This window comes from Cyprinus carpio, chromosome B9, assembly GCF_018340385.1.
Source record: "Cyprinus carpio isolate SPL01 chromosome B9, ASM1834038v1, whole genome shotgun sequence".
Lineage (NCBI taxonomy): Eukaryota > Metazoa > Chordata > Actinopteri > Cypriniformes > Cyprinidae > Cyprinus > Cyprinus carpio.
In genome coordinates this window covers 16,506,259-16,520,687 of record NC_056605.1, presented here as the reverse complement: position 1 = coordinate 16,520,687, position 14,429 = coordinate 16,506,259, and the positions used below count along the sequence as shown (strand labels likewise).

Sequence of the window (14,429 nt, the reverse complement as noted above, 5' to 3'; positions counted from 1 at the left end):
TCTATTAGTGCTGTCAAATGATTAATTGCGATTAATCGCATCCAAAAAAAATTTTGTTTACATAATATATGTGAATGCACTGTGTATATTTGTTATGTATATATAAATGCTTACACATACAGTATATATTTTGAAAATATTTACATGTATTTACATATTATATTATATATAAATATATTTAATAAGTAAACATAGCATTTTTCTGAAATATATACATGCATGTGTGTGTATTTATACATACATCATAAATATACACAGTACACACATATATTATGTAAGCAAAAACTTTTATTTTGAATGCAATTAATCACGATTAATCATTTAATAGCACTAGTTTCTATACATTTCCCATCAAGCCACTAAAACCAAAAAAGTACTGTTCTCATAGATACTGTTCTTTCTCTTACACACACACACACACACACACACACACACATATATATATTATATTATATTGTTCTGGTAATTTAAAACTGAAAGCAAACGTATTGACTGTACAATTAAGTTACACAAAGCAAGTGCTAGCACATAGAAATGCTGCAATTGTGTAGTCATAAAGTCTGATTTATTCATGGAAACACATGACATTTACAGGAAGGCCTCTAAACAGGAACCTGGTCAGGAAAAGAGCTGTTGCACCATATTAAAGCAGTAATCAGAACGAAAGTGAATCATACAGGGTCTAAGGTGTGCCTCCCATCTGTGCAGTCCTGATGTCTCTCAGAGAGGGTCAGGAGGTCACAGTCCTGCTGTACACTGTAAGATTTTGAATGAAGAGTCTGCGTTATGTTCAGCTCAACAAACCACAGTATAAAAAATTGCATATAGACATAATGCACTCACATTTCAATACAAAAATTAGACCCTGAAGTCGTTTTAGCACAAGACTTGATGTTAGAATGACTTATAAGCCTCGGTCAAGATCGTTACACAATTAATAGCCCCTAAACACAAGTCTTTTCTAAGACACAAGTGTAATCACATCACAGAACCTCGTCCAAAAGCACTAATCCTCCTTTATTTTGTAAGCTGATAGAGCAACCATATGCCCCTACATATCACTCACTCAGTTTTAGGTGAAACCAAGCCCTGACCTCCCCTCCCCAAAATAGTGTTATATTTCCAAGGTCTATTATTAATCTGTACTTTTCCCCCCTCAGGATTAGGCCACAGTGCTCCCCCACTCTTCTCTTTTCCATTTAGACCGGTATTATTGCCATAGATGCACTGCGATTAGTCATGTGTTTATGTTGACAGCGGCTGTAGCTGGATTAGGTCATGCTTGTGGGACGCAGGGGAGGGATGTTTGTGTCCGTCTGCATGCACATCAAGGGCCCCCGTCTCATTTGACCTGCACCTAGAGTCTCCCCATGCTAAACTGACAATAGGTCAGGCAAGACCCTCGCCACATGCAGACATCCATTGTCCTGAGACGTAGAGCGGCCCAGACGCAGAGGGGGTGGAACGGGTGCAGCTTGATGGAGCGAAAGTGTTGACAATTAAAATATGGGACAGAGCTACATCATAGGTGTCATGAAAGTAGTTTGAAGAAAGTTTTAGTCAGTAATTCCAAAGTAGTTGACCTTCTTATGACGGTGTCAGACTGCAACACATGCAATATTAATAAAATGCAAAAATTGTTTACGGTGGAAAAACTTTTTTTTTCTCTCACTTTCTCCAGTGTCTCACCCTGGTGGGTAGTTTATACAGAGATTGTGTCTCTTGCAATGTTGCAAGATGTACTTAGGCAACAGTATGTATGTGTATGTGTGTGTGTTGGTTTGTTGGGGAGGTGACTAGGAGCTCACGTGGTCACAGTATGGTAAACCTTTCCTCAGGTTTTTGTTGACTCATTCTCTCAGTTCTCTTTTATATTTCCAAGAATTTGCTGATTTTAAACTAACTTTGCCTAGACTAAACAGTGTCACTCTCGTCTACGTGAGGGGCTAATGGCACTGCAGATGACGAGGCAGAACTTCCCTCTTTCCATCCTACGCCCACAGGTATTTTGTCAGCAGTCTATGTTCTGTGTTTTGTGGCAAAATCAGGCCTAACTTGTTGTTCAGTACTGGAAAAGACTCAGACCGTCCGGCCTTTCCCTTGACTTTTTCCATCCGAAAGATCAATGATAGTGGTCTCTAAAGTCCTGTCAAACATTGTTGGTAAAGCTGTATTGAGTGAAGACAGGATTTCATTCTCTGCTCTCAAGTTTTGTGAAAACAGTAAACTCCCCCAGACTGATGATGCAACAGGAAGTTTTGCTCTCAGGAAATGCTGTGATAGTTTGATTTGTTCTCAAAGTTCACTGGCTTGTCAGTGGTTAATGCTATTTTATTTTTTTTTTCAGCCATTTCACACTTGATAAATAATTGACAGAATTGCATTTTTTTAAACATTCCTGCATTTTTTTTTTTCAGTGATGCCAAAACAAATATCTAACTAGCAGTAATGATTAAGTCCTAACAATTTAACAAAACAAAATTCAGGGCAAACGATGAAGAGAGCAGAGAAATCTTGTTATAAATGAGACAAAGGGATCATCTGGGAACAGAAGTATGTGGGTGAAACGTAAGAATATGAGGTCACGTTGGTTTCTATCATTGTGAATGGCAGTTGGAGAATCAGGAATTGAATATATGCCGTTTTATCCTCGAAATGTATTAGTGAGAAATCTCGCGAGGGGAGCTGATTCCAGTCAAAGTGAATGAGTAATACAGCAGAACTTCTGCTGCCAATTGACACAACAGCACACACAGAACGGTTAGCTGAGCACCGTCCTTGTTACACTCGATTCTTTCGTTTACTTCTCCAGAAAATAGGTCATAGTGTCTCAGAATACAAAAATAAATAATTAAATAAATAAATAAATAAATAATAATAAAAAGTATGATTATTATTATTATTATTATTATTAATAATACTAATAATAATAAATTAAATAATAATAATCGACACAAATACATTTATAGGTTAGGGTTTTATTCTTTCGACTATTTCACGCCACACTCTACAGAGGCACAAACACACATTCATAAAAAAATTAATTAAAAACAAAAAGGTGCATGGAGAGGGAAAAAGAGTGAAATCAGCGTCTAGTGTTCCCATGTTTTATGGACAAAAAGGAGTTTTGAATATTATATTATCAATTTATTAAAAATAAAATACGTATTATTATTAATATTAACATTATTATTATCATTACTACTGTTGTTATTATTATTATTATAATAGGCGTCATGAGCGAAGAGGGATTTCCAAAAAAGTGCGCAATGCTCAAGCAATTTCTAAAATGCGTCGATTAATATAAACGCCTCCAGTGAAATCCAATTGGTCTTTAATAAGTACATCAAACAGCACTGACATTTTATTGGTCAATTAGCAATCCATACAAAAAAAAAATGCATGAATTTAGGGAGGGTAAATTTCTTCACACTGTACCAATCAGAGTGCCTTTAATAAATCTCTGAGTGTTGTATTAAAATGAAAGATTAAGTGCTAAAGACAGCTGAGGAAAGGGGGAGAACGTTTGAAAAAAAAAATCGAGATTTCTTGTAATAGCTTAGATTTTGGTGTAAATAAATGATTCTTGATCGCCTGCTGCAATGACTTGAAATATGTAACATAATGTCACACTATCACTTTTAATTGCACTGTGCACCCTGGAGCCCGTGAACAGCCCGCATTTTATACAGTGAATCACATAAAACCCATACGCGTGCAAATATACAACAAACATCACCGCGCAAGACAATGAAATGCCAGGTGAAAGAGCGCGCGCACGCACACACCACACACAGGTGAGCTACCTGTCAGATCACTGCAGCACTGGCAGCCTGTCCTGCATCTTTTCTGCTCCTCTTCCTTAAGAACAAGCTGTCGATGCTAGAGTTGTAACCATTCTTGCTCTGTTCCGCTTACAGAATTGAATGTCCACCGCCTCACCTTTCCAAAATTCCACCTGTGTTGCAGAACGACAGGCGCGAGCACCTGATGTGGCTCATCAGACGACCTCAGTGTTTCTCCATCTATCCCGCCGTGTAAAGATAGGTGGCGTGTGTGTCAGAGTCTCTGAGCGCAAAAGTAAAAGAGAGAGCGCAGAAATGTCATCTGAAGAGGCGGAACACGTCAGTGCGTCCTCAGGTTTGTTCCGTGTTGTGGCTCACAGAGATCAGTCCAAACCTGTCCATCAGGAATAACGGTCCCTCATTATAGAGCAGAGTCCTCCTCAGCGCTCCAAACATCTCTGTGGCGTTTGCCTCCCCTCTAACCGGCACTTTGGGGAATTTTCATATAGAATCGGGTAGGTGAGCCTGTTTCGTCTGTGCTTGAGTCCTTGTGGATGCTTTTTATACACCCTATTTGACTTTTTTGATCCCCCTCCCGAAAACGAGATTGCAATCAACTTGGCTTCAGCTGGCGCAGGTGAGAAAGGTGCGCGCGCCTCACGGATGCTGACACACCGGCAGCTTCATGCAGGGGTGATGATGATGATGATGTCGCTCGCTAAATTTGTTAGTGCATGTTTACGCGTCTCTCATAAAAGGATGCTTTCCCGTTAGACAACAACATAAGAACCCCTTTTCTGATCCGCATCTCTTCAGTCTTTTAGATGTTAGGTACACGACTTTTAGTTTAAATATTTAAAACCTATTTAACTGCAAAAATAAGCTAAAAAAAAATAATAATAATCATTTTAATTTTGTCATCAGCATCCACAAATTTTCCAAGACTTACATTTGCTGTGATGAAAGGGTAATGTAGCTTTTTATTTGTTTGTCTATCATGTTTGAATTCCGTGTGTTATTTTTGAGGATTCGCCTGCACATACTGCAGGTTTTATTAGCTACATTAGATAAGCTGACAATTAAAGATTTCAAATGTACGATTTATTATAAGCAGTTATTAGAAGAGTGTACACGTAGCATGTTTTGGTTAGGTTACTTTTTTTTTCCTAAAAAAATAAAAAATAAAAATAACATTTTTTAAAAGGAAAATATTACCAAATAATTCTTAATAAATAAGGTTTATCTTTTTATTTTAAACCATTAACGGGATTTTAATGACAATTCCGAGCAAAACTAAATATACTAAATGAAATTCGGTCAGGCATAGCCTAAGTCAGGCAACAGAAATTACGAAGCCAATATTTACATCTAGCAGACTTACAAAGTAGCCCACAAGATTAGATGCCTATAACTTAAAGCTGACAGAGGGGGGGACATATCAAACTACATAAAGCAATTTCACTAAACACAAGTTGCTGAAAACTTTAATTGCATCTCATTCTGTGAAATGCTCTATACGCACAGCACATGGTTTATGGTGACTTGAAGGTGTCGGTGTGTCCGTCCCCCTTCATTCGCGCACTCACGCGCTGCTGTCCGATCACACTCACACACACATACACACACTTCAAAAGATCAGACGACGCGCAGGACGCTCACGGTCCCTCTAAACAAACCCTCCTGGATAACTTCATTCGGACTTCTCAGTCACTCTACCCCCCAGATATCATTTGCTCTCCTGTGAGCGACACACATCCTCCTTCCTGCCCTGAGAGTCCAATTGTTGCCGTGTGTGTGTTGGTTGCTAGATCTTGGATGAAGGAGCGGAGCCCATGCGGACTGCTGCCATCTGACCCACTCTTATCAATGAAGCAGGAGATCATGGCGGAGGGTCCCCGGTGTAAGAGGAGAAAACAGGCCAACCCGAGGAGAAAGAACGGTAAGAACGTGACTTATGGCGAAAAACCGAACTCTTGCTTGTTCTCGCGTCTTTAAAACACAGTTGGATTTGGGTGAGATTGTGCGTTGTCAAACGAAGCGCTGTACAGAAGAGTGCGGAAAACTCAGCGACAGTGTAAACTATTCTCTTGTGTGCTTAAGGTAGAAGTCTACCGGTTTAAAGTGTTTTCATTGCCGTGGAAATGTTTAAGTTGTAATAGAGTAAGAGTTAGAGGGAGAGTTCAGATGTGAGCGTCTATTATCTCACAGCACAAAACCGTTATGTAGCTATGTGTGAGTGCGTGCGCGCTCGCGTGTCTTCTGCTGGACACAATATGGCTCTAAAATACCTTTAAATGCTTAAGAAAGTTGTTTTGAGTTGTATCAGATTTGGAAAAGTTGTACAGTTATACTTGTTATGGACTTCTGTCTTTGCTGAAGTTGTAAAGGAGTGAAGTACTGCTGTGCGGTTACAGGTTATGTGTTGGGGCACTTTTCGTCACTTTCTTAATTTATAAGTAGTCACAAGTGTTATGACTTATTGAACACATGACTTTTGGTTTGTGTTGAAGGCATAATTGAAGCAAAATTAAGTGACTAATGTTTTTGTTGGAATCCTATGGGGGAAAAAGGCTAACAGAAAAGTCCTGGTTCCATAGTACTTAGTGGCCTGAGGAGCATTTTAGACACAAAGAAAAACAAACTCATCTTCAGGCTATCACTCACGCTGTCCTGTCTTTCTTTTATTGATAAAAATATTTTATTTATTTTTTTTGTAAGAGGAAAATATTTTTATTAGGCTATAAACGGAACAGTAATATTTTTAAAATACATCTGATTATGTTGTTCAATCTGTGTTTTATGCAAATAAATGTAAATATTGCTTTGGTTATTTCGGTATTAGCATTTACACATATTCCCGGACTCTGTTAGCAATGTTTGACCACGATACTTTATTAAATGCGCTCTATTGATTTTATAAAAATCAATGTAGCCTGTCGCGGAGAGTATGACACTAAACTCGAAAAATAAACTCGATGGTTTGAAACTTATTTTCAAATAGGGGCAAAAATGAGTGAGGCGGTTAATCAGTGATTCTCTTGTTTCGGATTGAAACAGAAATTATGCTGAGTTTAAGATTATTTTCAGATGTTGTTTGAAAATATTTGCTAAAGCAAAAACATTATTGCTCACTTATTTAACTTTTGGGGACACTATCCTTTTTTATTCTTTTTAATGACAGAATGTATTTGAGCAGAATAAGCGGAGAACTAGATAAATAATAGTTTATGTATCGAGCGATGACGAGTGTCGTATGGGACGTGAGTTGGGTAAATTTGAATCGTCTTAACAGGCCATTCTAATATAAATGTAAATAATATAGCCTAAATAAAACACACATATTAATAATACTTTTCAGCTGAAAAACTGCACTTTTAAGCTTAGCTGTAATTCCGTAAAATTATTCAGCTGACTTTATTGTTATTTTAAATGATCCTTTACAATTTATTACTGAATGTATACATTCGATTGTTTACGTTATTGCCTCATTAACGCAGTAAAGTAATTATTTAAACACACACACACACACACACACACACACACACACACACACACACACACACACACACACACACACACACACACACATTTTTACTCAGGTTACTGAATATTAAAATGACAGATTTGTTAAATAATGAATCAAAATGTATTTTTATAGTTTGTAGTTCAGGTCCTATTCTCTTGCAGTGCGGCTCCACCCCGCTGTTTTGAGGGCCCAATGGGAGGTCACATTAGGCCCTATGTGAAACTTGATCCGCTCTCTGGCTGCAGTTGTGTTGTGGTTGTCATTTACCCTCCCACACCCCCGACCTCCCCCTTTTTTTCACAGCACGTCACATCCAGCTGTGAGGGCCAGCTTGACAAAACTGTCAGAGGCGCAAGACTATAAAGTTGCAGCGTTCTGTAGATTACCGTGGTTCTGTTGATCACTGTAAGCTTGTTGTAATGCTCAGTCGCATTAGTTTTTAATTTCTCTCAGGTTTTTCCTGTTATTAGGCATAATTTGTCTATGATGTGCTCTACAGCTGTCACTTTAAAATTTCTTTGTGATTCATTCTTGTTTTTTGGCTTGTTTAGAAACCGATGCTGGAGCTGCTAATACAAACGATCAGAAGCCTTTGTGAGAAGTCACTGCATTGAGTCACAGCAGTTAACAGATTAAATCACTTGTTTCTATGAAAGGAACATTGTGTGATATTTGTTCGGATGCCATAAAGAGGCTAGCAGGTTCACTGAAACAAAGCGCTAAGACAATGGCTTGTCATTGGGACATCTCATTGGCATGCTCTTATAATCGGCAGTACCAGGGTGTCTAGTGTACCGTCTTTGGCACGTAGCACGCACAACCGGGCCATTGTGAATGCAGCTGCAGCAGATACCTTTCACCCTCCTTCTTTAACCACTTCCTACTAAATACATCTTAAAAAAAAAAAAAAAAAACAATTCTCACAATTAATGATTCACATCATTTACAAACAGAGGTCTCGCTCTCTAAAACACATGTACACACCAATCTCAAGTAGCTCTCCAGCAGTACAATCATCTGTGCTGACCTGAATGCCTTTCATATCTGCTATGCCATGTTTCAGCCAACCCCTTTCCTTCTCTCTCTCCCTCTCTCTCTCTCTCTCTCTCTTTTTCCTTCCCTCACTCCCTCTCTCCTTCCTCCACCACACACCCCCTCAGTAAACACCCCCGAGGGCAGAACAAAGAAAAGGAGCTCCTCTCCTCCTTCTTAATCACAATTCAGCCCTTTCACTGCCGCCAGGCCACTCTCTCACTTTCAGCATCCCAAAGCCAGAGATGAAAAGAGCACAAGAGAGAAAGGAGAAAGGGAGAGCAAGAGCAAGCAAGTGAGGAGAGAAAAGGTGGAAATTATGATCTAGAGCTAGAGGTATAGAGGTAGAGTGACATAACTTTGGTGCCTCTTTGCGATTGTTAAACTCCCTTGGTTACACTACCCACACTGGTCAACTGCCCCAGCCGATGGGGGCACTAATGGCTAGATAATGTTACTGGATGCCAGTCTGGAACTATTAATGGCTGAATAGCAGACGAGAGAGAGAGAGAGAGAATAGGGAGGGACTTTGAGAGACAAAAAAAGAGAGACACTGATAAGGTTAGCAAGAATTGAGTGAGCGAAAACAAGTTAGTGTGTGTGTATTGGATGGGAGCTGGGGGCCAGTGGAATGGAGGGGCGAGCAGCAGATTGTTTTATGGACCCAAAAGAAATATCACAAGTGCTTCAGACTATGCAGAATCCATTTTTAAAGTGTTGTGACAGACGTTAGGTGTTAGTTGTTTATGTTGTCACTTTGTAGCGAAATCACATGTTCAATTTTAGCTCACTCATTTTGACTAGTTTCCTATGGTTATATTTTTGTTCCCCCCACCCCTAAAGTTGACATACATCTGCCATATTCAAGATAAGCCAACGACCCAGATATACAGATAAGAGAAACGAGAGGCTGGTCTGTAGAGATCTGTGGATTTGTATGGATGGCGGGACAGATGCCACTCTCAGGGCCGACACTTTCTAGCAGTCCATCGCTTTCACAAAGTGAGACAAAACATCCAGTCAGGGGCCAAACGCCTGTGCCTTTTCACTGACAGACAAGACATCCATTATTGTGTTAGTCTTTCATTCGCTTTTCCCCCTGTACCTCAATAGGTCAGGGATCACAAATGCAAATCCACAGGCATACCGAGAGAGAGAGGGAACATAAGAATACTCAAATGCACCATGTGATATGAATTCTTAATTTTATCTGTTTCGCTCCCTCCCCCCTCGACTTTTTTTTTGTTTGTAAGAAAAGGAGATTATCTGTACACCTTCATTCAAGTCCCCTCCCCTTTCAGCTGGGCCAAGCTGTGCAGGATTTAGGCCGATTTACTTCAGCAAACACCTATGGACACTGGGGAGGGGACGGACCCTGCTTGGAAAGAGGGAGTCCTTTGTTTGCTGGGGTGCAGAAGGCCTAATGCTTCACCGGGCGGCCGTATTATCGCATTAAGCTGTATGCTGGTGGCCCAGGGAGGCTGGTTAAAGCTAAAGCAGTCTGCTATCTTCCAAAGACAAGAGAACATACATTAGTGTAGAGACGTGCCCCCATTGTGTGCCTCAAACTTCTTCTCTGGACGCGAGAGATTAGATGGTTCAAGGTAGAGGAGCTGTCTCGGGAGCATATGCAAAAAGTACATTGGTACATGCCAATTCGAAAGCATGAAGCTTGTGATATTTTTGAGTATTTGCTAGGAGATGCTTAGATTCCTATATACTTTGTGGCAGGAAACTGTCTAACCATGGCATAACTATGGTGTTTTTATTCCAAGTTAAGCCCATCCCCCATTTTTTTTCCTCCAAGCTAGTGCAGAGAGCTTTATCTGACTCTGTTCTCCTAACATCTGTCACCGCTAAGAGGGACAGGAGAACACCACCGGAGGCTTCGTTAGTCCTGTGTCACTTGTGACTAACCGGAATGGGCAATTCACAGTAGTGAGTCTGTTCCCTCCTCTTTTTTCTTGCTCTCCCACTCTCTACTAGATGATACAGCTTCAAATGCCACAGCTCTTGTTTTATGCAGTCCATCGCTACATTGGGTGTGGGTAGTTGGCCTAAGAGTGCCAAAAACACCCACACCGGCCATGGTGATCAAGATAGTGTTTAATGTTTCCGTAGTCAGTGGCTGTACTTTATAAGTTATCTGATGTTGTTCAAGGTGCTCAGCTGTGAACGTGTATGTTTGCGGTTCAAGGTGACTGACAGAGTTTGTTGTGCGTCTTCCCCCTAACTAACCATGTGCACATTTTCTTCATGAGTGAGTGCAGAGTAGCGTTGTGACATTTTGTGGCGCCGAATTGCCGTTAGCCTAAACAGCGAGGATTTACCAAGGTCAATAATGAGGTATGTCACTGCAGGCAGCAGAAACAACAGTCCCAGTGATAATGAATGGGACTGAGGTTAAGCTCGACTGGGATGAATGTGTGTGTGTGTGTATTTGTGAATGTAACTCACATAAAAATTGATAAGCTTCTGATAAAAGTTGTTTTTCATGCAATTTACCCCTCTATTTTTCACCCCTTCTTGATAGTTTGGAATCACAGTTAATTGTTCCCTCAAGTCTGACTTATGTTTGCCTACACATATGGATGCTCTCTCACAAACCCCACACGTACACCGTACGCACTCACATGGACATGTCCCGTTTGATTAGTGGAACACCTCCGGCAAGGTCACAGCCACATGGAACAATCAATAACGGATCGGTGGATTAAGGTGTCATGACATCTGTGGACCCAGACCTCCCATGTATGGGTGAATGCCTCTTTAAAGCTCACTCTGTTGACAATGCTCCCGCCCTAATGCCAGATCTATATTACAGGCCCAAAGAGTTTGTGTCCATGGGCTGCGGCCTTGCTGCCAGTCATCTGCGTTTGAAGGTTTCCCCTCTCCGAGCTGCTAGGAAAACACAGGCTGTGTCTGTCGGCGCATATATTCCCTTTGCTGTGATGAGGGTGGAGATGTTGGCCTGTGATACTGTGGTTAAGTAATTGGAATAGATTGCTCTCAGAGATTAGCTTGAGTGTAATGGCCTCTTTCATTCTGACCCACAGTCACAGGCACTGCTCCGAGATCAGACTAAACATGCGTGTCTATGTTGGAAGGGCCGATAGCTGTAATTACATCAGACTTGTTATCTAAACACATACTTATTCAGTCATCCATTTGTGACATAAAAGTGAAAGTAAAAGGACTGGTCGTTGGGCTTTGACATCTTCCTATGACACAGATGTGGATTCCAAAGTGTGAAAGGGGGATATGTGCCATTTCCAGCACTTGTTTGGGACAGAGGGGCTGCGGGCACTGTCATAAGCAAATGTCAACCTGCTACCTCAGGAAATGAATAGTACTGAGGAATTACTCCTGACAGCATTCCTTCTGTGCCTCATGTAGAACAGACAGGCAGCATTTGTAGCACCTCATTCTCTGTCATTCCTTGAATCTGCCGTACCTTATCATTATCTGAGGTGAGGTTTTGAAAGCAGTCGCCGAGCTTTGCCTTTTCCATTTTACTGCTCCTCCGACTGTCCACCAGCAGGGCTCTCATCGGAGATTACAGGGCATAACTTTTTTTGAGGGTTGCAGGTCTAGCAATTAAAGTAATGAGGAGACTCTCCGCTCACAGAAGCCAAGGCCTGAGTGTAGTGCTGACTTGCTGCCTTTCAAGTCGATAACTCCTGGCCCACAACCTCGGGCAAAGGCATGCCTGCTCCTTATCAGGGAGGATGTCCTGTGCTTTACATTCCTGAGCTAAATGATCCTCTTCCTTAGTGTAAGCGCTAGCACTCAGGAGGATTGGATCTGATGGCCCCGTCAAAGCAGCCTCTGGTCGCTACAAATGAGATACTAGCACAGACTGGCTCTTTTGCACACTTCAACCAGAGCCTTTATTCCTGATAGGGAATCTGAGCTGTTCAAAGTTTTGGGAAGTAATGTTTATTTAACACAGAGTGTGCAATTTTAGTCACATTTTAGATTTGAGAATTTAAAAGCAGGCAGGGTTTGGTCTGTTTCTACTTGTTGTCAATTACCTGACTGAATGATGCTAGACTTCCTTATGTTGATGTACAAGGTGCCCTGAGGGTCTACTGTAACTGAATGATGTCAGTCCTTATTTGTATTCCAATTACTAGGCGGTAGTGGGATTGAATTGCCATGTGTGCCCCAGATCCAGATGGTACAACTGAACCCACCTTTTCAGGCTGGCAAAATCACAGGTCTTAATGCCATTGGCTTTTCAAGTTTTACAATGGGCCAAGCCTCGTTATTACCAGCGGCGGCCTCTTTGGCGAGACTGCCATAAAGAAAGTGTTCCTCAGCAATTAAAGCTAATGAAATATTCATGTGTGGCACCTTCCTCAGCCATCCTCGCAAATGAGCAAGCCATGCCACACCCCCCTCCCCCTCCAAGCACCTCCCAGCTTCATCATGGTGGTAGCCTGGCATGCAATTGGTCTGCAATTAGTGCGCTGTCTAGCAGCGATGGCTGGGTATGGCGGGTAGCATTTGGAGGAGAGGGGAGGGGAGTGTTAGGGATGTCGGAAGGGTCACATGATGCTTTGGGAAGGTACACAGGAAATTGAAAAGGGGAAGGACTGAGCAAACCATTTGTAGTGCGAGGGTGGCACCGCCTGCTGATTCACTTCACACACCAGCTTTTGTGCAAACATACAGGGAGGCAAGGATAGTGATACTTGAGGTGTGAGACAGTGAGTTATTACATGTTTGGTGAGGAATACTTATTGATGGCTCAGAGTTCTATTTTACAATGTCTTCAGTTTGGATGTGATGTATCTAGTATTGGAAATTCCTCTCATCATGTTGTATTAAAAAACAGCTGTGTGCTTTTTGTTAAACAAAAGCTCACAGCTGTCAATCCACTAGTTGATCTTTCACACACACACACAAACCTTTATTCTCTCTCTAATGTCTCACACATAAAGGCAGATGGACACGAATAGCCATGACAATGTTGTTTTGTTAAGGCGAAGATAAAACTTGGAGCAAACACTGAATAATTGTTTATTGATTCAAATTTTACCTGTGAACTCTCCAGTTATAAAACACACAACTTTTTTAGTTGTTACGGCATTCAGGACTTCAGCATTGATTTAAAATATTTAATTGCACAAATCCTAAATTTGCATTAATTAAAGACTTTAGCCATCTACACATCAACCTGGAGAGGCCTTTGTCACTTTATGAGGTTTTCGCTCTGCCAGTGACCCTTTTGCATCTCAATGAGGTGCTGTACCCTCTCCTCCCTCATTCCCACGCAACAAGGCCCTATCCGTGGTGCACCTTTCCTTGCAGCTCTGTGAGAAGTCCCGTGCATCCTCCAAACAGGCCGGCCCTGCCGTGTTTACTGTGGGATTAGGGGGGTGAAGGGGGAGGCTGCGGGAGGGTCCGGGGGCAGCTGAGGAAGAGGTAGCCATGGGAAGGGCCCCCCAAAGGCATGGAATGCCGGTGAGGTCAGCAGGGGTTGGTACGGGGGGAACCAAAGAAGCTCTCCGGGGATGGAGCAGGTGCTTTTGTGTAGTCCGTCAGGCATCAAAGACGTGACGAGGCTGAAAAGGTTAGTGCTGGCGCTGCAAAGCGAACCCCCCACCACCACCACCACACACACACACTTTTTTTTTTTGGCTCGGTACTTGTGAGAGTGGGTGCAGGAGTGAAAGTGAAGGCTGGCTCCCATGCTCTGGTGTTCAGAGGTCACTTTTTGTACCTGAATGGGCTCCAAAGGAAGAGAAGTGCATGGCAAATGCTCAAAGTAAAGTTTTCCGCTCCGTAGCGGCCTGTTTGTAGGTCTTTCATCACAAATGCGCTTCATTCGGACACATAGGGAAAGTCCCATCAATCTCTAAGATGACAGTAAATTCATCATAACTATGAAGTGTTTAGTTAACCAAGGTCCAGTGATCTTGTTAAGCTAAACTACATTTCACCAGCTTTGAAACATCCTTTTAGATTTGTCAAGGTTAACGAAACATATTAACCTTATTATTTATAATTATCATTGGAAATTGGAAGTTGGAAAGTCGATGTTGAAGTCAATGTAGTTTTTTTTGGAAATGTACAGAAAG

At 41.5% G+C, this 14,429-nt stretch overlaps 1 protein-coding gene and 1 long non-coding RNA gene across 7 annotated transcripts in view; one reads left to right on the top strand and one right to left on the bottom strand.

Moving 5' to 3' along the window:
• Nucleotides 1-270: 270 nt before the first annotated feature.
• LOC122138477 lies at nucleotides 271-3,963 on the bottom strand. The gene is made up of 2 exons (XR_006155608.1): nucleotides 3,807-3,963; nucleotides 271-756 (listed from the first exon to the last, which is right to left on the bottom strand). It is a non-coding gene; the product is annotated as an uncharacterized LOC122138477 (long non-coding RNA).
• Nucleotides 3,964-4,160: 197 nt separating this feature from the next.
• Nucleotides 4,161-14,429, top strand: part of zeb2a (zinc finger E-box binding homeobox 2a) — a 50,335-nt gene continuing 40,066 nt past the window's right edge. For 2 of the 6 annotated variants that reach the window (XM_042731177.1, XM_042731176.1), the window contains exons 1-2: nucleotides 4,161-4,300; nucleotides 5,594-5,724. In XM_042731177.1, coding sequence (XP_042587111.1) covers nucleotides 5,601-5,724 — 124 coding nt within the window. In that variant the 5' untranslated portion in view covers nucleotides 4,161-4,300; nucleotides 5,594-5,600. Of the gene's footprint in view, nucleotides 4,301-5,057; nucleotides 5,725-14,429 lie in introns of those variants that run through there. The other 4 variants (XM_042731174.1, XM_042731175.1, XM_042731172.1 and 1 more) reach the window with 4 other exon arrangements.